The sequence below is a fragment of the Charadrius vociferus genome, unplaced genomic scaffold (assembly GCF_000708025.1).
Source record: "Charadrius vociferus isolate BGI_N301 unplaced genomic scaffold, ASM70802v2 scaffold595, whole genome shotgun sequence".
In the NCBI taxonomy this organism is placed as follows: domain Eukaryota; kingdom Metazoa; phylum Chordata; class Aves; order Charadriiformes; family Charadriidae; genus Charadrius; species Charadrius vociferus.
The window spans coordinates 824,170-849,620 of NW_009648646.1; the positions used below are offsets into that span (position 1 = coordinate 824,170).

The 25,451-nt window shown below is 42.5% G+C and overlaps 1 protein-coding gene across 1 annotated transcript in view; it reads right to left on the reverse strand.

Annotated features, from left to right (window-relative positions):
• CELF4 (CUGBP, Elav-like family member 4) overlaps positions 1–25,451 on the reverse strand; it is a 305,865-nt gene that overhangs the window by 268,096 nt on the left and 12,318 nt on the right. Inside the window, exon 2 of the mRNA XM_009886416.1 lies at positions 18,064–18,076. Within this exon, the coding sequence (XP_009884718.1) occupies positions 18,064–18,076 (13 nt within the window). The remainder of the gene's footprint in view (positions 1–18,063; positions 18,077–25,451) is intronic.

Sequence of the window (25,451 nt, forward strand, 5' to 3'; positions counted from 1 at the left end):
AGTAGCTGACAACAGTTGGGGAGGGTAAGAACAGAAAGCTTTGTGGCAAGAAATTAAAGGGGATGAGGGACATTATTAGGGATACTATTATGGCTGTGCCCAAAGAAATATCACAACAGCTGAAATTTGGTCTATCCCAGATAGTCCTGGCCATTTCAGTGGAATTCTTGTTTCCTTGCTCATCCAAGACTTTTTCCCAAACTCAGAAATTCCTTCTTTGTTATACCACTTTCTGTCTGCCTTTGCCATATCTAGCTTAGGCTGAGTTTAAGAAGTGCAGGAATCTCAAGTAAATGAATACACCACTATTTCAAAAGCACCAGATGTAAAGGAAAACCTGGATTTGGTGGCAGAATATGGGGCAAATTCTTACTGTTTGAAGACTCCGACTCAGTAGTGTTCAGGTGCTTTCTTGTCTGTGGCTCCAGCTCCCTGGCCTGACCCCACTCCTCCCCTCCCCTCTCTTCTAGGAAATAAATTAAGAGAGATTCTGATGAGCAGGGACAGGAGGAAGCTGTGACATATAAAATGGCAGCCTCTGCCAGGCTGTGCTTGCACAAACAACCCCCTGGTGCTTGTGAGGGGGAAAATTGCAGGAAGAGAGAAAGCAGAAGCTATAAGCAGCCCAGCTATTTTCAGGTCCCGTTCCAGGCAAAACTGGTACTAAATTATTTACCAACCAATTGTGTGAGGGAATCAAACCCAGTGGCATCCACATGCGGCACTCATAACCTACTAAGTGCATTAACGCAGCTGAGGATTAAGGGAGATTTGAATCAAAGTAATGGGAAAGAAATCATGTGCTGAAGTATTTAGATGTAGTCACTTTTCATGCTGCCTTGATGCCTAGGGACTCATCTTCCCCCTTCCCTGGCAAGTGGTCGCAGCCAGCTACCAACCATTGGTGCTGACAGCTTCCAGCTCAGCCAAGCTTCCATTTTGGAGATCGAATTTGCAGAGATGCAGCTGGAGCTGGGAGAAAAAGAAAAAAAAAAAAAAAAAAAAAAAAAAAAAAAAAAAAAGGCAACAAGGAAACAGACAAAGAGAAAGGAAACTAAAATAAACCCCCAGTGCTTTGGGGGCTATCTGAATTAGTAGCAGGGGGCTGGCAATGAGAAGGGGAAGTCTGTTAAGGGTCTCCCAACTTCTCCCAGGTGATTCTGCCAACACCTTTTGCTGGATTAGTGCCTTGTGGGATGGGGAAATGAATCTGGTTAGCAATAAGGCAGAGAGCTGGAGCAGTTTGTCTGTGAATGAACAGCCAACTGCTTTGGTTGTGGAGACAGACAGCATCTGCCTTGACTGAGGGAGGAAGAGGAGGCAGAGGATCTTATGATTTGGGGAAGAATAGGGAGAATTGGTGACTGTCTCTATGATGCCCTCCTGCCTTTCACCAGTACTGAAGAGCTGCTATGCCAAAGCAAGTCTATAGGGCTGCAAATTTAATCGCCCAACTCCAGTACTGATAGGCTATACCAGTGTTGCATGGTGAAGGAGAGACCTGAGCATGGGATCTCCCATACCTTTGCTTTCTGCTGCAGAGCTCACCCATGCTGAGGAAGAGCTGGATGAGCGAGAAGCATGGGACGGAGCAAGTGCAGCACAAAAGCAGCTAAAGGGGTGAGGATTTAGGCCAATGCCGAGTTTGCCATTTTTCTTTTTGTTTTTTTTTTTTTGGTGGGCAGGAAGAAGTCCAGACTTTGGCATCAGACAACATCTTAATGCACACTCAGTGCAGAGGATCTGCAAATAAGTGTCAGAGAGCCTGGCTTTGAGAGTGGGTTTTATCCCATGCATGGAGTGGTGTTTTGATGACGTGGTGGCAGTGAGAAGGGTTATCCCTGCAGAGCCTCTAAACCAAAGACACAGTCTGGGCCTGCATAGTTAAACCCTGGAAGTCATCATGCTGACACATAGGCCTTGTGTTACAGGGAGAGGGAAACATTGGAAAAAAACATTGAGGTGATATCTCTCCTGGGAAAGTTACACTGGGATCTTTTTAAGCTCTTTTTGGATAGCAGCCACTAAAGATGGGCAGGACAAGGGAGCTCCAGTGAACGGCTTATCTGAAGGACACCAGTCAGAAGCATGTAGACCTGCACTTTGGGGCAGTCCACGGTTGAAAGATGGGAACGGACACCTCTCTCTGAGCCATGTTAACTTCAGCCTTTCTAAATCTGAGCCTGAAATCTTTATTCACTCCTAGTACCTGATGTAATGTGAGTTTTTTACATGGCAATCAATGACACAGTTTCCAAGGTCAGCATTTACTCTTGCCAGTAAAAAGTGGCAGGATCAGACCTTAATGGTGGGAAAGGAAGCAGCCAAGTTGAAGATCTCCAAGCATGTCAGAGTTAAAAGCTGCAAAAATAGCAACTAGTCTGGACTTCCCCCAAATCCAATAGTAAATTAATTCCAATGGGACTTTTCATTCATTTCATCTTGCAAATGTTTCTTTTCATCTCTCTTGTGACAACTCTACAAGACAGACCAATACATATCTCTTATACGTTGTATAGGTAAGGAAACTGAGGCATGGGCAGGAAGGAGAGGGGCATGCCTTGCTTTGGATAGCTGGGATTCAGATAGGCATCTTAACCTCAACCTTGGCTCAGAAAGATGCCAGATAAACTGACAAGTCTCCAAAGCTGACCAGTGTCAGCTGAAAACAGGACTGCCTATGGGATGGGACAGATGCATTGTGGTAGTTGGGTGTAGGGAGAGTTGTGAGAGCTGTACATATGTACCTCTACCTAACTATATGCGATACCATTTATAACAACAGATCTTCCAAACCACTCAACACCCCTCAGCAAATCCTGTTTGAAAACTATAGTCCATTCCTGTCTATGTGAATGATTAATGCTACGGCCTTGCACATACTGACAGGGACTCATCAATTTCTTTAAATGGTGATGGCTCTCAAATGCTCTGCCTAATTTCAATGAATTTGCAAACCCCATTTCGTTTTACTCGAGCCTGTCCCCCAAGGGCTTACGTTGTGCAGTTTCTCTGAAAATTTGTATTGCTTTAGATCTGTGCTTTGCAATTGGTTAACCACCTACTTAGCAGTTCTTGTCATTTGGGACTTTGTTTTTTTAATAGTCTTAAATCATATGAAAACATGAGTCATAAATAAAATTCCTCCTGATAACTTCCAGTCATTATTGGAAAGGGCAGCCAGTGCAGGACAGCAAATATGAGTTCAATGCTGCCATTTGGAATGGACAGCTTTGTACTTAATAATAAAACAAGTCACTGAGTGTTTAAACTCTGTTTTCCTACATCTCTTAGCATGCAGCCTGATCAGAGTTTGACTCTCCTCTACAGTGAAACAGCTGATTCAAAACCAAACTGACCTTCTTTGGTTAGTAGTAATAACAATGAAAAAAAGAAATAGCATTCATGGGCATCTCCTTAACAAAAGGAAGCACTCAATTTCATGCAGGAGCTATTACATTCCTTTAAGCCAACACCACCTGAAGCAGGCTGTAAACGAAAAAAACCAAAACATTAAATCAGAACAGACTTGTCATGTGTTTTAACTTTCAATCATCCTATCAAGTTGATTAAATAAACAAAGAAAGTGGAGATTTATGTGGCTGAGGGAAGAAGGCAACAGGGAAACTTTGAATGCATTCAAGGATCAGATGTTGTGCCAAACCAGAAGTCAGGTAGAGAAGGAGGTACAGCTCTAAGACAGTTTTTCCTTTTGATTATGTGGTTCTCAGCTCACCTGTAGCTCATTATTGTGAACAGATACCAAATCTGCAAATGAAACAAGGTTTAGCTCACAGTGTAAATGAACCATCTGCCTCCTATTCTAGCATGATACCCCCCTAACAGAGGCTTACACTGGTAAGAAACACTGGATACAAACCCAGCAAAAAAAGTTCAGATCTGAGTTCTCATTTCAATCTTTTTGCTATTTTTGGACCAAGTCTAACCATCCTAATCACTGGCACAACTTGGAACAAGATCCTGGAACAACTTTTACTCTTCGTATTATTAAATCTCCATCTGCTGTCAGATATCACTCTAATTTTGTTTTTACCCCTTGCACTTGAGAGTTACAGTTTGAGTAACAAAGGCTGTACAAAACACAGATGAATCATATAGGCAGGTTAGGGTGAACAGCTCTTGTATTAGTCACAAAAGCCTGAAGAATGAGATGAATTATGTGCATGCCAGTCGTTGGGAGAAGATTCATTAGACCACTAGGCCTTGAGCTTGGTTAAAATCACACCCTTTTAAATCACCCTGGAGAGGTTTTCTGGTGCAGGGGATAACTCACTAGAGAGGGACTGAGAGAGCTGGGGTCTAGGCAGGCTCTGGCATGGACAGCAATATGACCTTGGAAAAGTAATTTTCACCTCTGTGCCTTTGTTTCCCCTCTTATCTTCTCTGTATGGCCTGGCAACATCTGCAAGTCAAGAACTACCGCATCATATGTGTCACTCAGGACCCTCACAGAGGGCACCTGGAGTTGCTTCCAGAAGGTGAATAGCGATGCTGAGCCCACACATGCTCACACGGGCAGGGAAAACACAGTCCCAAGGCATGCTTCCCATGGGAAAGCACTTCAGAATGACAGTGCAGTGAGCGAATTGCACTGCTCTTACTCACGAGCACCAGGATTTACTTCATCAAGCAAGAGCCAAAACCAACTGGAGAGAGGGAGAAAGAGGAACTCAGATCTCGGCCCTTACCTGCCAAATGAATCGAGGTTGGGCCAGTAGCTGCAAAAATTTTACACAAGTTTCAAATACACAGGCCAGAGGCTGCGTGTAACCAGCAAGCAAGATGTGCAGAGCTTATTAAGCATTAAGTATAAACAAATAAAAAAATGAAATTAAAAAGAAAAAAAGATCTGAGATCAATACTCTCTAAAATACCTGTCTTATCAAGCCTGGCTTGTTGATTGCAGCCCAACCAAAATGACCCGCTGTGAATGATTCCCAATCCTTTTCTCCTTCATTTTTATTTTTTCATTCCTGCACTCAGATAATCTTTTATTGATATGATACACGCTTGTAAGAACAATGCTGCAGAGATTGTGGGCTTGCATCATTTCACAGGCAATGTCACGTTCAGGACTTTTGCATCCTGTTTACCAAAACTACAGAGGGAGACAGGCAGGATTTTCAAAGTAGTCTAACCCCAAACCAAATAGATTTAAGTAGGAGTTGGGAAGCCCAGAAAGGCAATTAAATTCACTGTGCAAAGGCTGTTTGGCAGCAAGTAAGAAGGGAGTTTCTGTGCTCAGTAATGTTAATTTACATCAGTGGAAGATCTGGCTCTTTGTTTATGACTTCCATTTTAACAAAGGTAAAACTGAGGCTTAGAGAAACTACATTCAGTAGGAAAAAAGCGCCATAGCCATCTTGTTGTAACTGAAGGGAATTAGTGAGCATAATTAACCACTGAAGGTAATTAACTATTGAGACGAGGGATGTGGCAATATCTCCATCGCTTTGAGACTTTTCAAGGCAATTACATAGCTCTGGCTGAGACAGAAGCTATGGGACTGATGCAAGAGTCACTAACTGAAATTCTGCACTGTGCATGAGGCCAGGCAGAAGTGTCAAAGGCCACTCCTGGCCTTCAAACCTCTACTGAAGAACTGCAAAATTTGGAAGTGCTGTCATTATTTGTACAAGCCCTTTGCGTTATTCTCCCAGTACCAGAATCCTGTGTTTATCCATACAATTGCAACTCCATCCCTTCTGTGACTACGGAGTTGCAGCTTCTACATAGACCTGGAATTTTTGTGTTTTCCATGCAAAGCTTCTCCCTTAAAATAGAAAACAAAACACATAACTCCTCTCTGCTTGCCTCACATTTGACTCTCCATCTCAAAGAAATTCACAAAGGAATGTCAAACAAATGTATTTAAATGGCATTATTTGGACATGATAGCCAGTCCGATTAAAATTAAATGATTACATGAACACTTTGCATGTATCCAACAACTCATGGGCCATTACACCCTCTAATTGTGTGAGTTTGGTGTGCTAGATGTTATGAGGCAACACCATTGAAAACTCATGGAGCCGAACAAGGCAGAACCTGAGGTTTGAAATACTTGAGATTTAGAGGATGTTTTGATTTCATTCAAAGTCATGCATACCAATCAAGTTCAGGGAAAGCCTCATTCCTCCCTTGGTCACATGGATGAAGGGATATTCAGGCAGAGGTGGCTTTTATGCCCTTGGAGGAGCAGACCATAATCACTAGCGCTGTTTGATTCCAGTTAATGTCTTCCACATCTGCTGCTTGTAAGGGTTCAGAGCAAATCTCTCCACTGGCTGTCTCCTCTGTCCCATCTTTGGACCCCATGCCCTAAATCCTCATCATCTTGTCAGTCCCTCATGTAGCCTCTTTTCCCCTCCAACTATCATCCCTTCCTCCTCTTTAAATTCTCTATCAACCTGCTTTTCCTCAGCTTGAAACTTTCCTTTAGCTCCCCATCTCTGTCCATGCTTTTCTACGGTCCTCAAAATCTCCCTCAGTCTTTTCAAATGAGGCATTTTTCCTCTTATTTGCAGCTGATCAATGTTTACTCCAGAGCACATACATGTTGTCAGGTTTTTTTACAAGAGTTTCTGAACCAGCACATGGATTCGATAGCACCCACTTTAGAAGCACCTTAGCTCGTTTAGCAGCACATCACTTGCTAAATGGGATGTGTGGGCTCCTGCATATTATTTGCTGTCCTTAAAGGAAGCATCTTGGGCTTGCAGGTCTAACATCTCATTCAGAGTTTGCTCAAAGCATGCTGAGAAGGGTCAATGGATAAACCAGTTGTCCTTTCTGAGAGGGCTGCTTGTCCAAGGGGAACGGATACCCATTTCCAGTCCTTTCCTATTTTTTTTTTTTTTAATCTTTCTATCCCTTTCCAATTAGGATGACAAAAGGAAGTGAGAAAGTCCACAAAGGTATCAGAGAAGCTTGGAAAGTTCCTTGGGAAAGGAACTCTACAAGAGGCTGATAAAGAAGGTGGGTGTAGTCCAGGAAACCACCCAAAGTAAGGGCTAAATTTGGCCAAGACACAGAGGGACCAGCCCCAGAAAAGACACCAGGTAATTTCTGTAGCATCAGTGCATGTTTTTTGCAAGAAAGGCAAATGCAGAGAGCTTGGGATCACACCTGAATCTACTGTAGGGAGTTATAAATGTCACTGTCACTGAACAGAGTTAAAATGGGATTACCTGTTTACATTACCACCATTGCCCAGTGGACTGGATAAGCTGCCCAGGAGCAGACCAGCTTCAAATGAATGTGACAGCGCCGAGAAACACCACCCAGCTCTCAAGTGCATGCAGAAAGGGTAGGACATGAGCACCAGCCTTTGAATCACTGCAGACCAAGATCGTATCATCCTGCAGCCGTCATCCTTCCAAATATAGAAGGGGATTCACTGACAACCTCCACTTCTTATCTTTGCTTGTGACCTTTACTGAGTTACACAATTGGTTTTCTGTACTGAAGAAGACTCAGATTCACAGTTTACTATGCACCAGCTGTCTCCACTTTTTGGTTTGCACTTTTACTTTATTATCTTTAATTTTCTTCTTCCAACTCTTGAGTGGGTATTAGAAAGTCAATACAAAACCTATTCTGGCCTTTTATTCTAAAATAACAGCACTAAGCTTGTTTATTTACACTGAGACAAGATGATATTTGTGACAGCCTTGTCAATAGTTCAATGGCATGACGCTAACTTTTTTTCTTTAAACTCAAATGCACTTTATTTGTGTGTGTTTGTCTGTCTCTCCAGATTAACTTTTGTTTTTCAGAATCAATATCAATATTCTCCAAAGAGTTGGAAAAACTGCTCTGGCAACAGCTGGCGAGTAAGACCGTGGTCTTTGAATGTCTCACCCTAGGGTAGAGGTGTGCTGATTCCCGTGAATGAAGGATCAGCTACCATGCACTGAATTTACAGCTCTCAGCTTGCTTAGAACTGGACCATTTGGCAGAATTCACTTTTATCAGCTCACAGGGAGTATTTCTGAAATCATAAAATATTCCTGTGAAGGAACCCCAGTGTGCCCTTCCCTCTGCAAATTCAGACTCCTTTTGGCTCCTATCACAACTTTGTGGTCTCCCTATTGCTGTCGACTGATACCTCTGTTCCTGGGAACAGCTGAGGGAGCAAGGTCGAGCAAGCAATATTGCTCTGTGCTCCCTTTGCAAAGAGTTGAATCGTTCATCCGCTCCTTGATAGAGCTTGGTGCCCCACAGCAATATGAGAAGAAAACCTTGGGCAATTCTCATAGTGTTATTTTTCAGTCATACTACAGTAGAACATCTTAGGCCAGGTTCTACACCTTTCCGTGCCTCAGTTTCCCATGTATAAAACAGGATGGATGTAAAACAATGCACTGCTATAGTTAGTTGATAAAACTATACGTATTTTCAAATTTTAAGTCTCAGAATGCAACGTTTGATTTTCAGAGGAGCTGCACAACTACTTTTCCCCCAAAATCAAGGGGAAGTGTCTTCTAGCAATGGCAAATCCCCAAAACATTAATAGTATATGTAAAAGCTTCCCCACAAAACTTAGTGTTGGGGTTGGAGCCCTCAGCACCAGCGCACTGCGTCAGCCATGGGAGTTACCCACTGCATCGCAGCAGCAGACATTTCTCTGATGTGGGACCACCACCACTGGAGGCATTTGCTGCTCTCTTTTTGGGGTTGGGTTAAGGTGTTCAGCTTGTCTAGGAATCACTGAAAAGAGAGGCCATTCCCCAAGAAAGACTGTTTTACTCCTGAGAGTTTTAAGTGGCTGAGATGCAAAGCACCTCTTTATCTCCAAGCACCATTAAAGCACTTCCCCCGGATTGGCTAGGTTTAAGGGGGCTATCCCCTCCTCCACTCCTGGCAGGGGAAGCTGGAGGGACCTGCAAGCCTGCTCAGCCTGTGGCTATTTCTAACAGGACTCTGGGAAGGAAAAGTGGGCAGGCCAACCTGGCCAGAAGGGAATTTGTTCAGGTCAAAAGGTTTGCCTCAGATCAAAGCCAGAAGTGAGGTTGCTCATCTGAACCACGCAAAACCCTCAAGCCTGAGGAACAGGTGTCTGAATCCAAGATGCCCTGTCAACTCACCTCTTCTTGGCTGATATAAATAAAGTCCCCACCCTATTTTGTTTCAGGTTGCTGTGATGAATAGTGGGACACTTTCTTATGCTTTCCAAATCCTTCCCCAGATTCAGGTTATCTGCCCCTTGCAAATCCAGAGCAGGTAGGCTCTTTGCTTTTGATTCAGATCTGACTGTTCTTGGAGTCACCAGCTATGGCTCTGATTGTTGCAGCTTGGTATGGAAGGATCAGCATTCAAGCGTACATCCACCTAACTAGATATAAGACAGACACAAGTGCTGACTTCCCCAAATACATAAAAACAAGGGCTTGGACTGCAACGTTTTAGCAGATGTGGTCCCTACCACCTTGTCTTTCACATCCCTCTCACCAAGCGTGAGATGAAATAGAAAAGGTAGCTTTTGTCACCTTAAGGAGGAGATCTTTGCTATGTGTTAGCTGCAACTCTCTGACCATATTTATCCTCTAAAGCCTGGGATGGACACATGCATTGATGATAACGGAGGTAGGAAATAATCCAGCCATTTCTTGCTGTAAGGTCTGCAGTGCAAGACTCATCAGAAAGTCCCAGCAAGGTAGGCAAGGTTATGGCTCTCCCAGTGGGTCTGCTGCATCTGAAGTAGTCTGTGCTTGTGCTGCACAAACCTAGCTTGCCTGTCCCCAGTGAAGTGTTCGCCTTCATAAAGCACTATCTACATTTGCGGAACCTAGAGCCTTGTGAGCCTGTAAAACATGACTGTCAGGAGAATTTGACCACCTTTCAAAGGAAAATAGGGCATTGCCTGAAACTGGTCCATTTTCATTCCATGTGGAGTTTGAGGAACGAACGAACCCCATACCCAAGACAATACTTGCTCCAAGTCTTTAAAAACATCTGATGTTCAGCTTAAACATAAGCTATAACTAACTCCCTGCACTTGTTCCTGAACACTTTTTCATGTTTTGCCTAGCACATGGAGGGTTTTTGTGAGGGACACCTCACCAAGGCATCGTTTTGTCTGAAGCTTGTCTCAGACCATGGACCTGCTCTCAGAACTTACTGGGTTTGCTGTCCTGCAGCAAATGTTTCACATCGTTGCTGTGACCTACTCCAGAAGTAGCTGCTTTTTGGTACTGACTACAGATACCCGTCTGCCAACTTCTGTAAGGACACTGTGGAGAGAAGGCATACAACAAGGGCAGAGGCAGGTCATGAATTATTTCTGAACTCTGATTAGCAGTAAAGTGGTGCCTGGGAATGAATGCCAAACTGTGGAATTCAGATGTGGCTGGCTGATTATTTCCCATCTTCTGTTGACCCTAAAAGTCAATAAAACTCCCATATTGCCCTTCTTTGCGATTCCCCTTTTCTCCCTATAGCAGTGTGATTAAAATACCCTAGTTCAAGTCCAGCCTATTTTGATGGTGCCATTTGCCTCTTCCCCATGGATTTCTTCACTCTGGCTGTCGGCCAATCAAGGCTTCAGCAATCTGATCAGCTGCATGATTTAATGAACCCTCCTTTTGTGGGGAAGGGCACATTCCTTTATAAAAACTGGTGAGATATCACATTTCACAGGATGACCTCTACTTTCATAAGATGATGGGAGAAAATTGGTTTTGGAAATCGAGGAAGATTGCATCTTGTGAAACAGAATCCAGAGAATGACACAGAGACCACCTTTCCATTCCAGTCCATTTAATTTTCAGGTTTTGGTTTTGATGGGGAGCTAAATATAGTTTGGGTCACTAGACCAGAAGCACAAATAATTAACAATGAAAGAACCACCTCTCCCACTCCACTTCTTTACTCCAGGAAACTCTTATAGCAAATGTACTGTGCTCAAAGCTGAACAAAGAAATAGAACTTGTCCTCCATGCCACTGCAGCAATCTTTTGCAGGAGAAATATACTTTTATTAACAATATCCCGAGACATTGTTCTGCTGCTGCTCTTGTTCGGCCCAAAAGGTGGATTTGAAGAGGTAGAATGCAACTGTCCAGACATTAAGACCTGGACCCAGAGGTGTTGTCTGGGTTACAAAGTCCTACTTAAACCTAGAGAGTTTGGCGCCTATGAAATTTTCAAGGTCTTATCCTGAATTCTTGATGAAAATAGCAAAAAATTGTTAATGTTTATAACAAGTAGAGATTAACTTTGAGAGTTGTTTAGAGAATTTAAGAATGATTCTCTTTCATGAGGTCATAAACTTGATGCTCTAGGCTAAATAGAGTCTGACAGGCGTGTTTGTTCAGGATACATTTATTACTGAGCTATCCAGGGGTATCCACAATTACTGTCATGAGTCGTCTGATGATTAAAGAGCAGAATGAGCAAAACGGAAGATTAAAGGCATAGAACAAGGAGCAGAAATGTCTGTCTTCACTGAGAGTACCCATCTGACAGGAAATTTTGAGCCATTCACGAATTTGCGTGTGTGTGTACGTTGAAACTTGCTGTATGTTTCTTAGACAGCAACTACTCTGCTTCCATCACCTTTTACACATACAATAGACCGGCAAAGGGCACAGATCTTGTGGTCTGCACCCTTAGTTCTTCAGAGAGCCCATCATGCAGAATTTGGACATTAACAGGGATGTATGAGTGCTGCTCAAGTGTCTGCTTCTCTGTGTCCCTTCTGTGATGCCTTGTAATCCCTATCTACAAAATACCTTTCATATTCTTTCCACTTTCAGTGTTTTTGGCAGAAAACTGGAAGTGGCAGAAGTACCATTAGTTTCTACAACCTGGTTTCTTCCTCCAGTATTGTCTGGCTTCCAGTTTACCCTGTACGAGGTTAACCCTTTCAGTGCAGGACTGGCGGAAAGCCTTTGCAGGTGTATAGTGGTAGCACCCTCCTTACGGTGGAAGTGCAGTGATTCACCCCGGGCCAGATGGAGGAGGGAGAACCTACCATATTCCACCTGAAATGAAGGACAAAAGTTTTTCCTCGTGTGCCCTTGTGCCATGTATTTATTCACTCTCCGTGTCGAGTCAGACTTGCCTGGAGTTGCTTCTCCTGGGGAGATCCCTGGAGATGGCTAACAATGGTAAAAGCTTATCATTTAAGATGTGATTTGATCTAAAGGTGTATAAGGGCCAGAAAGCGTACCAACCCCTATATAAACACTGGGATCCATTCTGTATATCCAAAATGACAGGAAAAGGTATATAAGAAGAAATAATATTTGATCAGTAAAGAGTGGGGGGAAAAGGGGTGTCCCAAAAGTTTTACCCTAGAAATGAAGAGATGACAATAGAAGAGGGACATTTTATAGGACAGCCTGCAGTTGGGACAGTTCAGCACAGCTTCACCTACTGCTTCAGAATTCCTTCTCTACATCAATAGAAATGTCCACTTAAATACATCCAAGAAAAAGTGTGGGGACACCCATGAAATGGCCAATTCATGACATAGTATATGAAGGACCAGATTATATAATTGTCTGCTAATATCTACCTTTTCATTTCTTAATTCCTCAAGGAATATTTTCTCTTTGTCCTTACCTAGAATGAGCCTGAACAGCACCCTGCCTGCAAATGGGATTGAAACAAACAGCAGAATAAAAGAAAAAAAAAATGCTCATCCCCAGAGTCTCTTCACTTGCAAACACTTTTCTTTCTGTGTGTGCATGGCTACATGTACTGCAACTTTATGACTGTGCTGGGTTCCCCTGGGGAGCTTCAAACTCTCTTAATGCTTATGACCGCCAGTTAATTTCCATCCAGAAATATCCTCCATAGGAAAGACATGAAATAGGCAAGGAGAAAACAAATATTCATTACTCCAGGAGTTAAAGTAGCATCCATTTGGACTGCACATCTGTAAAAGGCCAATAAATTGAAGGCAGTGCTCATAATTACATTGCAGGCCAGGCTGAAAAGATGATGCATTCCTCCAGAGCAATTTGCTATTGTTGGGGCTTAGGAAACTTCTCCCTCTCTGTTGCTGCCAAAAGAGGGAAAAAAAGAAGAGAAAAAAGATACTTCTTTTTTTGGATGTTGATGATTAAATAAAAGAACACTGAACGGCAATAGTCATTAGACCAGCAGGAGGAATAAATAAAGAACATCATTGGTAGTTGTAAATAACGGACGCCGTTTTGAGCACAAAGCAACACATCTGGTAATTATTCTCAATTCCACTCCGATTGCTTTGATTTGGCGGTGTAAGGTGCCACAATGAATTCTGCCTTTATTTATTTATTTATTTATTTGCAAATCAGTGTTTAATTGTAAATTGCCTTGGAGGAATCAATGGGATTTATTGCTTCTGCCATGTGAGGTGTGAAATGTTTGCCATTACTGAACAATGGATTATTTTTTAATAATCTCTGCCTAACGTCCTTTTCGCTTATAATGGTGTTGTTTTGGCATGGACAGAAGTTGCTTTTGATCCTCCCATTCCTCACATATATTCACTTTTTGTACCTTTGCTTATGCTTTTTTATGGCTGCTCATTTGATATCTTATTAACATTACTTCCTTTATTAAAACAGAGTTTAAACAAAGCTAGTCTGCCAAAGCCTCTTTATGTGACCTTCTGCCCATTCCTTTTAGGGATGTGTTTTGGAGGGGCATGTTTGGACCTAACCAACACATATAGCTCATTAACCAAAAAAGATGGGGGTTTTGTCTATTCTTAGCTCTGATTAGTTTTCCAGTATGATTTGTGTTTGTCTTTAGGAAGAATCCTTCCTATCCATTCTCACCCTTTCCTGAAATTCAAGATAAAATCTCTCCTCCTTTCCAAAACAAAGGATAAATGAAGAAGGTAGAGCTTTTCTTTTCCCTTTTTCTTTTCAGTGATTATTAAAAAAAATCAAAAAAGAAAAGGAATGTTAGAGAAATATGCATTTATAAACCTCTCTGGCTTTGAGTAAGAGCATTTGTGGATGTCCCTTTTCTCTGTTAAGAATTTCAATTTACCCCCATGCATAGTATGTCCAAACAGCACCAGGGGTGACGGTGACTACTGCACCTTTGAAATGTCTCTGGGCCTTGGCTTCTTATCTATGACACAGTAATAATGGACCCTTTTTTCTGAGTTGTCTGCTGAGATTATAACCATGCCAGGACTTCTTTTTTATTACAGTGCATGCAATACCTAGCAGAACAGGAACACAGTCACAGTTGCTTTCTCCAGATGATACTGTAATTACCACATTAATTTGTATAACAACCTTCAATCCTCTGGCTGGGACACTCCTTCCCCTGAGCCACACTTATTCCTGTACTAGACTGACACATCCTGCGTCCTTAGGACAGGATTCGCTTTGGTTGAGTCTGAAATGCTTATTTTGGAAAAGTGTGTGTGTGTGTGTGTAAGTTGGTTTTTGGTTTGTTTGGTTGTTGTGTTTTGTTTTTTTTTTTTTAAATTTTAATGAGGGAACACTGATTTTCGTGAAATTAGCTTTACTTTAAAACTAAACAAAGAAACATCCCCACCCTCCAGGACTGTAGCACGTCAGTTTGAAGCTGATGACAGTATCTGTGGGGAACCAGGTGGTTGCAGGGACAAGTTCCCAGACTAGACTGTGGCTCCCCAGGCTTCAGTGGAGCCCAGCAAGCCCCAGGAACAGTCCCAGAAAGACAGAGGTAAGGAGAGAACCTTCCTGTTTGCCAGTCATGAAGACTTTGCTCCTCTGGGGATGACTAGAAACCTGCCTCCTTGAAAGCCACTCTTCTGCAGAACAGCAAAGTCAATGGAGCTGGGCACAGAGTCCCCTCTCTCTTCCTCTGGTGACAATCACTGTACTTTTAGGTCCACCATGGAACGTAGCAGGTGAGCTAATTAACACAGTAAGTCATAAAGAGACTGTGCCAGTGGGGAAAATGGAGCTGTGTGAGCGTTCTGCATTTGTACCCTGTGCAGTCCTCCTGTCACAAGACTCTAACTGTATGATTAAGAATGACAAGTGTTAACCCCTCCGGTCTGGGGCTCTCCCGGCTCCCCCGCTGCAGTGGTCTCATCCCATTTTCTTTTTCAGAATTACAGCAATTAACAACAGAAAAGACATATTAGTTCATCTGTCCCACACACTCACTCGTCTCTTTGGACAGAGAATCCCTACATTCATGCAGTTCATTGTCCAGCTAATTTTTAAATGACTCAAACAATGAAGATTCCTTCAGAAAGCTGTTGCATTGACTAATGTCTCTCTCTTGGACTGATTAGCTCCCATAAACGAAAGGATAAAATTTATCTGGGGAAGAGGTGAAACTGAAATGTTCCCCTTGTAGAGCATTCACCAGATGGCTCCCTGGGGCACAGGTTAACCCTTTAGCCAGCAATCATATATCGACCAGCAGTCTCTGTTTTGCCCGTGCCATGTTTTGTGCCCAGTCAACACTTCCAGATCTGCAGTACAACTTCTGGTGAACCACAGAGGCAAAACTGGAATTCATGTTGCTGGAAAACAATTCACTCGCAGTTATTTTGTTTAAAAAAAAAAAAAAAGAAATTGGTCTTGGGGGTGCAGAGAGGGGAAAGTCTGCAGAGAATGGAGATACACAGTCCTGATGATGTTCCCTCAGCAAGATTAAGCTGGGTTCAGGGCTGAGTGTGACTCAAAACCCAGAATCACACTTTAAATGTTTTTTTTTTTTTTTATGGATTGCAGTAGTTGAGTGTGTGGGAAGGGAAGAAGGGAAAGGAGGAAGGAGAATAAAAGGAGAAAGGATTCAATATGTTGATCCAAATCATCCAAATTCAGTGGCTTTCAGACCCTTATTTCCTCCTTGCATGAAACAAGAATTATGATATTTCCTTTGAACAGCTAAGTCACAGGATCATCTTTGTTATTATTTTTTCTTGGAGTGAATGTCCCTGTTTAAATTCTCCAAAATAATAACAATTGAAGACACACAGAACAGCCACGTAAGTTCCAGGCCCAACAACCTATTGGGAATTAATGCCGTTTTCAAGTTATATTTGTTTTTGCATTTGTTTTCTTTCTTTTTAGCTAACAGTGCCTCATACTTAAATATCCCCCGAAGGAAAAAAAATATTAAAACCTGCAGAACAGCTGACATAAAGAAAAGGACTGAAAAGAGCACCTGACTAAAGTGGTTATTATTATTCACCTTGATACACACTCACACACACATTAGATATTAACCTTGGCAACCTCTTTACTAACAACTTCTCTGACAGTTGAGAGGGTTCCACTTCAGTAATAAGAATTTATTGCATTTTATCAATAGCAAGATCAAAATTGCCCAGGAGTCAACTCCAACAGGCATATGTGCACAGAGACATTTTGGAAAACATTTTGGGCTTGGTGCAGAGCTCACTGATATCCACAGTGGTGTTAACATGAAGTGTACTGGATGTCAGATGAGATCTTCAGGTTTGTTTTCCATCCTCGTTCACGAAAAAAATTAAAAAAGTATATTAAATGTTGAAGCCTGATTCTGGCAAGTGAGAAAAAACCTCAGCCCACGGATAGAATCTTTTTTTAGTGAATTATAGAAATTGAACAATTTGGGGGAGTGAGGGAACTATGCTTTTTACATTCGAAAATAAGGAAACAAAGATCATCACTAGGATAGATCACTCCAGAAATTTCTGTGTCTAACTCACAGCTTACATCTCCAGAAGATAAAAAGCCAATGAGCCATCCAAATCAAGAACTGTTGCCCATTCCAGATTCAAAGTGCTCACTGGTTCCAGACCTTACTGGTTAGTCTGAGCAAACACAACAAAAGCCAAGTGAGAGAAAGAATTGCTTTCAAGTCCCATCTGAATTTCATCCTTAATGAAGCATGAGACCTGGAGATGGGCATAACCTTCAAGTGCAAAGATGCCAGTTACAGGTCACCGCGGAGGAGCATGGAGGCTCTGGGACTGAAAGCCAAGACTTCCACCACTCAAGTTAAAGAACAAACTACTTTTGCAGGGTTACTGCCAGGAGTGAAAAATAATAACTATGGGGAGTTGATCAAGCAATCTCAATAATATTTCTTGGAGACTAAGACCATGCACAGTTTGAGTTAAAATCTAACCTGTAAAAATCTAGCTTCAATTACTGTAAGGGTCAATTAGTCTTGGGAAATACTTATTCCCACTAAAAAATTATGTGCTCGATCCGTCATCAGAACAGGTATAGCCAAGCACGGCCTGAGGGAATCTGGTCGCTGGAGTATCGCCCCTGTTTTCTTAGCTCAGCAGTGTGTTCTAAGGCTCACTGTAAGATTGGGAACTGGGAAGAGGAGCTTGTACGAAATGTGGAAAGAAGCTCTGCAAAACTCTCCCAAGCCCCCAACCATTTTTTCCCCTGTTATTTCAGAGAGCTCTGCCAGGTGCTGGATGGCATAGAGATTTCGTCTGCTGTATGGACCCGGGTGCCTTTATGGTTCTGTCTCTTTACCACAGAACATCTCACAGGGGTTGGTGGACACTGTCCTTGCAGCATATCAAAGAACAAGACAAGTAATATTACTGTTTTAACATCAGCTGAGTGCAAAGATGATTTTTCCCTTGTGTGGGCTGTGCTGCTAGATGGCAAAGGCTATAATCCAATCCTGCTTGGCTGGAACATTTCTCTGAAGTCATTCTCCCTGCAGTGAGGCTAAGCTAAAAGGGATAGTCATAAGATTTAGGTAACCAGAAGTAACTCTGCAAACCTCTGTCCTCCTCCTGACTTGTTTCTTCACACAGTCTGGAAGCACTAGAGATACTCAAGACAGACATTCCTCCCCTAATTCCTAGCTTGATGTTTCAAGTGAAGAAAAAGAGATTAACTGGACCAAATAATCTAATTGTGAGGGTGGGGCTGAGTGATGGCTGCAGAAAGTGGCCTACAGCAAATAAACCTCAGCTTCTGCCAAAGACCACCTTGGCAACACCTCCTGCTGCCAAGCTGCCTGCTCTTGTCTGATTCATCACTTTGCACACATCCAGCTATAAAAAGGGTGGTCCACCACGTGCAAGAGCACTGTGCAGAACCCTTGCCACCAGAAATGCCCTTCTTGACACCTGGTGCAATTGCCTTACCCTCTCTCCCCCTGTCCCCGCTCTTCTCCCATTTTCTGTTCTCATTCATTAAGAAGGGACAGCAACCAGCTCTTTTTGCAGTTTCATCCTATTGGTCTTCCATACATATAAACAACTTCTCTGGCAGGATAATGTATACCAAAACCTGCTCTAATGTACCCCATAGTAAATCAAACTGACTTTTAAGAACTTTTGTGGAGTTACTGCTTAGTCCCCACCATTTAAAAAGAAGAAAACCCGGTCCTATTCTTTCACCTGCTTGTTATAGCTTCCAGAAATTATGGTGATATTACCTAAGGCAGGCAGGCAGGTGGGAGATAGAAAGGAAGAAAGAAAAAAAAAAAAGAAAAGAAAGAAAGAAAGAAAGAAGAAAAGAAAGAAAGAAATAAGGACATTCCTACTTCCACCAAAAAGAATATAGAAATGAATTCTAGAAAAGAAAATACTTTGACAAATTGAAAATAAACCCAATATTTTTTCTGTAAAATTGCCACTGACTTTTAAAAAATCTAAAAAGACATAGGACCTGAACAATGCATGTGCACACACAGCCCACATAGCACCTAGTTATGTGCAAATCCACATATTCAAATTAGTGTGATTTTCTTTGAAAGGAGGAATTAAACGGACTTTTCTTTTACTCAGAATGCTACAATGAGAACAAATAATATAAGTATACAGTTAAAAAAATCTTGATCTAAAGAAATAAGGGGACAGCATTTTCTGATGTTCATGAAAAGCAGTAACTCTGACATGATGTTGATTTCAAATATCCTTTCTTTGAAATACAGGTTGACATATGACTGGTACCAGCTGGGGGTATATTCACGTTGTTGTCTGATGCTGTCCTTGCAATAAAAGTTTTACATATATGTATACACAGGCACACATATGTTTTTCAATTCCACTGATTCATTGCACTTTATAGCCAAGGTATATCAACTCTACATCAAAAATCTTTGCTAGAGAGCTTGACCTATAGGTTGCCTGTAGTACATTACACTGTCTACTGTGAACACCTCCATCCGCATACCTGTGTCCAGAGGTATGCTTGGGTAATGCCAGAGATTTGACTTCCATCCAGGAAAGCATGGGGATTTCAGAACTAAAGCTGAAGCACCATCTATCCTGTGGCTAGGTATACTGCCACACATCTGTCTGCTTCAGAGTGTGCTTTCCAGCACTTTGTGATGAACAGAGACGCTTTGAGCAACAGCTCGTATTTGTTTATTCCACATTGCAAACAGAGAAAATTCAACATTACTAATGCAAAAGGGTTTGGAAGAAGAACTGATACAGGCTGGGCCATGTCAAAAGAAAATAAGATTTGTTCACACACCTTTCTCAGCCCTGAAGTCCATCTAGACAACCTGAAGATGTGATTGAATAACAGATACCAGCTTATGTTTGACCTGTACTTTTTATGCTGATATGCCAGAACCATTTAATAAGCCTGTGCTATTTTTCCTGTTGCCTTCAGGTACTCCTCACTGAAAAGCAGCCACCTCTGATGTTGTGCTAGTTGCTAAACAATGCACAGGAACTCTCCCTGGTGGCATGGGCTGGGGAGGGAAGGGAAATGCAACAAGAAGGCTGACTTTTCTGCTGTGTGAAACACTGTTGAAATCAGCAGAAAGGAGCTAAGAAATCTGTCTGACATCCTGTTAAAAGCAAGAAGCTGTTACTACAGGAGGCCTCTTGACAGGGTATCAGAGTGCACACACTGAAACAAGTTGCTTCATGGGCAGCCGAATGTGTAAACCCTCTTCCAATGTCCCTACTCCCATGAGTTCATTGATGTCTAATAAAAGATGGGCTTATGAGCATTAATGAGAACTCTCTGCTCTGCCTGGCTGCCTATTTTCATGAAATTTATAGGAACACAATAGCTTTGGGACCTCTTCCACCCCATCAACGATAGGTTAAATTACCCAGTGGGTTCAAAGCTCAAAGGAGGAGCCCTTGATGGATTGACTGATAGATAGGCCCAGGCACACACTTACAAACCGCTTCATTGTACAAGTCTGATTTCCTTTGGAAACAAGGATCGGGGGTTTTTATTGGTCCCAGTCAATAGATGGGATAACCCATAGCAAATAGGCTCTTACTGCCTTTTTAAGATGTTGCTTTAATGACAACTCAATGGCAAAGCACCTTCTGTATTTTGAAGATGTCACTTTAATGCCTCCCTGGGCCAAGTGTCCTTGCTGAGCTTGAGAAGCTATGATACCATCACTGGTGAAGGTGGTACAGCTGCAAGTGTGCTGAAAGCAAAGTTCTGGAAGAGGAGGAGAGCTTTTCAGAAGCATGCCCTTCATTTTAAAGGGCAGGGCCATGGCTTTGACAAGCCTAACAATTTCTCTGAAGCATGATTTTGTTTATGCTGCAGGGGTATTTTCTGTTCTAAGATTTCCTGGCATTTGGGTGGTGTAGGTAGAAAAGATTTACATAAAAAAGGGGGAAAAAATCAAACCTTCAAAGGAGCTTTAAAAGGACAATATCCCAACACACTGTCTGTTTGGGGGATTTTATTTAGACAGAGCTGTTGCTGAGCCTTTTGCAACCAGACATTTGTATGTGTTTTACTGCATGTTTGCACGGCTGCACGCAGGAGATAATATAACCGACAGGCTAGTGATGACGAGTTCCTACAGCAGAGAGGATGCAGGGAGGTCAGAAATGGGGCTACATCCTCTCCAGTATGATAGGACCATCTTTTCCTTTTTTTTTCCTGCAATGCCAGCAGCAAGTTCCCCATCCACAGGGAAGATGCACGTGGGTGGATGCTAAGGTCCTGACAGGATGGGCCCAGAGGGAACTCCCCTCCAAACTCCCCACAGATGCACCCCTATGCCCTCTGATTCACTCTTAAGCACACTTACAGAAGTCAGAAGACTCATGCAAAGCTGAGGTGGGGAAAGAGGACAAAATTAATAAAGAGGAAGGCCAAACTTAAATAAGGCACTGAATAAGATTTGGAAGACATGACTTCTGCTCCAAGTTGTGCAATGAGGTGCTGCTCCCAAACCACAGTGACTCACTGTTCCTCAGTTTCCTTGTCCATACACTGAGCAAGGCGAAAAGGCTGATTTAATCTGAAAGAGGCTTTGAGAGCCAGTGACAGAGCTGCAGAAGGGCTAAGCATTATCTACATCACCCAGAAGAGCAGCATCCATTTTAAAGCCATCTTTCTGCCCTTCTTCACTTTGCGGGTAAAGGTGAGGAGCTTTACATTGCTGGTACAGCAATGGGGACAGGAAGGAGCTGCAGTTTCACTTTGCACCCCACTCTGCTCTTTCCTGCTGGCAGGAATGGATGTGTTCATCACTGGCTTAGTATTTGAAGCATGCCTGTAGGAAGCAATGTCTAACTGTGGAATGCTGCAAGAACGGGAGGACAGAAAAAGAAAAAGGAAAAGAAGGAAAAAAAATAGTCAGAAGCATACGCACACAGGGGAAATGCTTCTGCAAAATTTCTGTGCCAGTTTCTGCAACCCTCAACCTATTCTTTTTAACACCAACTTGCCAAAATAAACTATCGTTTGCATTTTCAGTGGTTGCCTTTTTGGCTGTAATTTTTCCTATGCTCACATCTCAGCTCTAAATACATTTGCAGGAGGGGAAACGAATGTGTGCCCTTCCTGGTAGCAAATCCACTAACTGTCTCTGCACTTCATCAGGCTGTGAAAGGCAGATTTCACACCGTGAGAAACAGTCCAGGATAAATCAGCCCATTCACTCTCTTCATTCATCTTTTGAATGTCTTTTGCATGTGTTCAGATTGTATCATGGTGTAGATAATGCTGAAAGACTCTTCAATATTCACTTTTAATTGTTGGTTGTTACAACATTCGCTTTCAAAGAGGGAACGTGATTGCTGAAGAAAATCCAAATAAGCAAACATCAAATTGATGTTGAGAGGATGTTTAAGGCTCAGGTACTTGGACTGTTCTTGAGGAAATCTTTCATGGACAACTTGGTCCAAAGTCCTCTGGAGTCTGAGTAGCCTTTGGACCAAATCCTAAATAGTTTCATGAGTACACACCGGTTTCAGACCTCACCTCTGTACCTCTGAAGACTTACGAATTTTCACAGAGTAAAGAGAAAACCTTACCCCCATTCAGGACCGGACTGCCTGCACTTCCTGCAGAAAGCCCTGGTGACAGTCTAAGCAGTTGCTTACATGGAAAAGACAGCATTAAGAGACTAATTCATGCATTTCATGTCCTTTAATTTATGGAAAAAAGAGCCAGACACAATCACAGACGAGAGTGCACAGTACACCTTGTCAAGAAACCCTACCAAACCTAAGCATTTATGACACGCTTCTGCAGGGGTAATTGAGCATTTGGATTATGGATACCTGAACTGTAATTTTTTGAGGATGTCAACTGACGAATGTGAGGATTTCCCTGGATTTCCATCTTTACCCTGAAGGCAAAACGCATGTGGTCTATGAGCTCTCCTGGCTCATGTGATCACAGTGGGTTCTACCGAGGGCCATATATTTGTTTACGATCTGTCTGGAGCTGGTAAAGAACTATTTCCTGATATAAAACCAGCAGAACTGTGTCTTGGACCAACACGTCTTTCTCTTTTTCAAGGGTGCAGGAGAGCACAGTCTTATAGTTATCTGCTTGTCCCAAGCTTCATGTCTGGTAAAGCAGCCCATGGGTCTCCCTGAGCCACTGTGAGGTGGGATCGGAGTCCTGCAACCTATTTGCTGGTTTTCCTGCATTCAGTGGCAGAATCTTGAAAACAGCTGCTAGGAATAATGGAAACCTCAGGGTCGGATTGACTTCAGGACTTTCCTTTGAACACTTTGCAGGCAGGAGGACTAGCTTATCAAAACAAGAGTCATGTGAAGTATATTCTTCTACCCTGCTAAATGATAACACTTGTGATAGTTGTTTCCCATTCCACTAATTGAAATAGCAGCAGCAGGTACATATATGCCCACTAATGCCATTCTCTCTCCTATAAGTAATGGAAAAGGTCTCATACAGCATACTGTTTTACACACTTAATCTTCGCTGTGCCCTGAGCTGTAAGGCGGTTCAGATCTCCCTTGCTCCAAAACAAGCAGTTCCCAAAGCAGCCAAGAGATATGGTCAAGGTAACCCAAGCTGTCAGGGACAGAGCAGACACTTGAACAAAAAGTTCAGGTTGGCTCTTTAACTTCTGGGCTGTCCTTTTCTGCTCATAACAGAAGCAAGTGACAGAAGGAGCCCAGCAACATCCACCGGCTTAATAACAATCATTACTATGCTAGGAGACCGGATGGATAATGCGGTCCCAAAGCATGGACATGAACTAATGTCATCAGCATTGGTATAAATAGGGTGTCTGCATTTAATTAATAAATAATAGGCTGCAATGCTAATCTCCTTCTGCTAACTCTTTTCTAAAGGTGCAATCTATTAATCACATGTCACTGCCAGCCTGGTCACTTCTTTTTTTAGATTCAAGACAGAAAAAAAATAGCTAGAAATAAATGGATCCTAAATACAGCAGGGCAATTGAATAGCACAGCCAGCATTATGATACACTGCTGATTTCAATCCTTAGCTACAAGTTTTTCCCCCTAAGGACGGATATAATACTTTAAAGAGAGAGTGAAGGCTTGCGATGTTGTTAAAGGTCAGCATGTTACTAATGTCTGCAAAATGGAGGATTTTTTCCCTGATTATTTGCCCATGGAAATTCTGTCACTTTACAATGTCTGTCGACATGCAATGAGACCCATTTTTGTGGGCACTGGCTAAGGCTGGTGAGATATTCCTTTTTGAGACTGCGACAGCATGACTTTCTGAAAAGCACTGGAAATATCTCACCTGTTCGGCACATGGTGAGACTAGGAAGCTAGAAACTCAAGGAGAAGAAACATTTGTGTTGGTATGGAAATGTGGTAAGAAGGATATGACAGCACTGCTCATCTGGGACCATACAGAAGGAATCATGCAAATTGCTTCCTTTGCATGTGAATATCCACTTTCCCGGAAGCTTCTCTCTCAGTGCTCTGAATGAACTCCATTGTGTCCTTAGACACCTGTTCAGCTTCAGGATTATCACCCCGCTGTGCCTTTTCTAGGGTCTCTTTAGAAAAACCTGGAAAACTTTGCCCCAGGAAAACATTGCCCCTCATGGTTTTGTGTGCAGGAGGTGGTGGGGGGAGGTAGGCATGTGTATTTAGGTCAGAAAGCAAGTTTCCACCCAAATTATTTTGACTGGAAAATATATCCCAATATCTCTAGTTGTTACACAAAATTGATTGCAAAAATGTGTCCTTACTAATCGAACTGATTTTCAAAATGATTAAAAGCTTTCCAGAAAGTTCATCTCCACAATTCCAACCTGTTTGATATCAAAGTTGTGCTGAAGCCTCAGAAGAGTCATTCTCTGGCTAAATTTCTTTATTCTTCAGTCAAATGCAAGTCAGAAGTCTCAGCATAGAATGTCTGGGTGAAATTTTACAGTCAGTTTATGCAAGAGGTTAAATGAGATCTAACGATTCCTTCTAGATCTAAACCCTATTCATTTCCTTTTAATCTAGCCAGAAACACCAGGAGAATGGCTAGTGCTCCAGTGTTTTGGCCTTTCCTCTCAAAGTCCAAACTTCAATAAGGGAACATTACAGGCTGTAATAAAAACCACATTGGTTGCTTGGTCTCAGAGGATGTGTCCCCAAAAGGAGCTTTGCTTGAAGGCCACCCTTAATGTTTCCTTTCCCCAGGTAGACCCTAACTCCACAGCCCCTGTCCTGGTGTATTAGTTTCTCTCCCAGTTGTGCAGCCCAGCAAAATGCTTTTTCTTACAGCAAGATGCTTTTTCTTACATCTGGGAAGACACTCCTGTAAAGAGGCGGGTGGTATTCAGGCACCGCTATATCCCAGTTTCCTCCCGCACCCTTGTTTCTCCCACAGTACCCACGGACTTGCTGCCCCTATAGCAAGTGGCACGGTGGCAGTGTTTTGGCCTTTCCTCTCAAAGTCCAAACTTCAATAAGGGAACATTACAGGCTGTAATAAAAACCACATTGCCTGTAATACCAGGGAACAGTGCTGGATCACACACTGAGATCAAGGAGAGATAGGGATAAATTCAGCTCATTGCAAACACTGGAGAATGTACTTGCATCAGGATTTGAATTTCTGTTGAGACACTATGTTTGACTCCTGGGTTTTTTTCTAGGTGGCTCTGGTCCCTTTGAAGAGTTTCCTGTAAAGAGGCGGGTGGTATTCAGGCACCGCTATATCCCAGTTTCCTCCCGCACCCTTGTTTCTCCCACAGTACCCACGGACTTGCTGCCCCTATAGCAAGTGGCACGGTGGCATAACAGGCTCACTGCCAGTGTGGTGCATCCCTCAGACG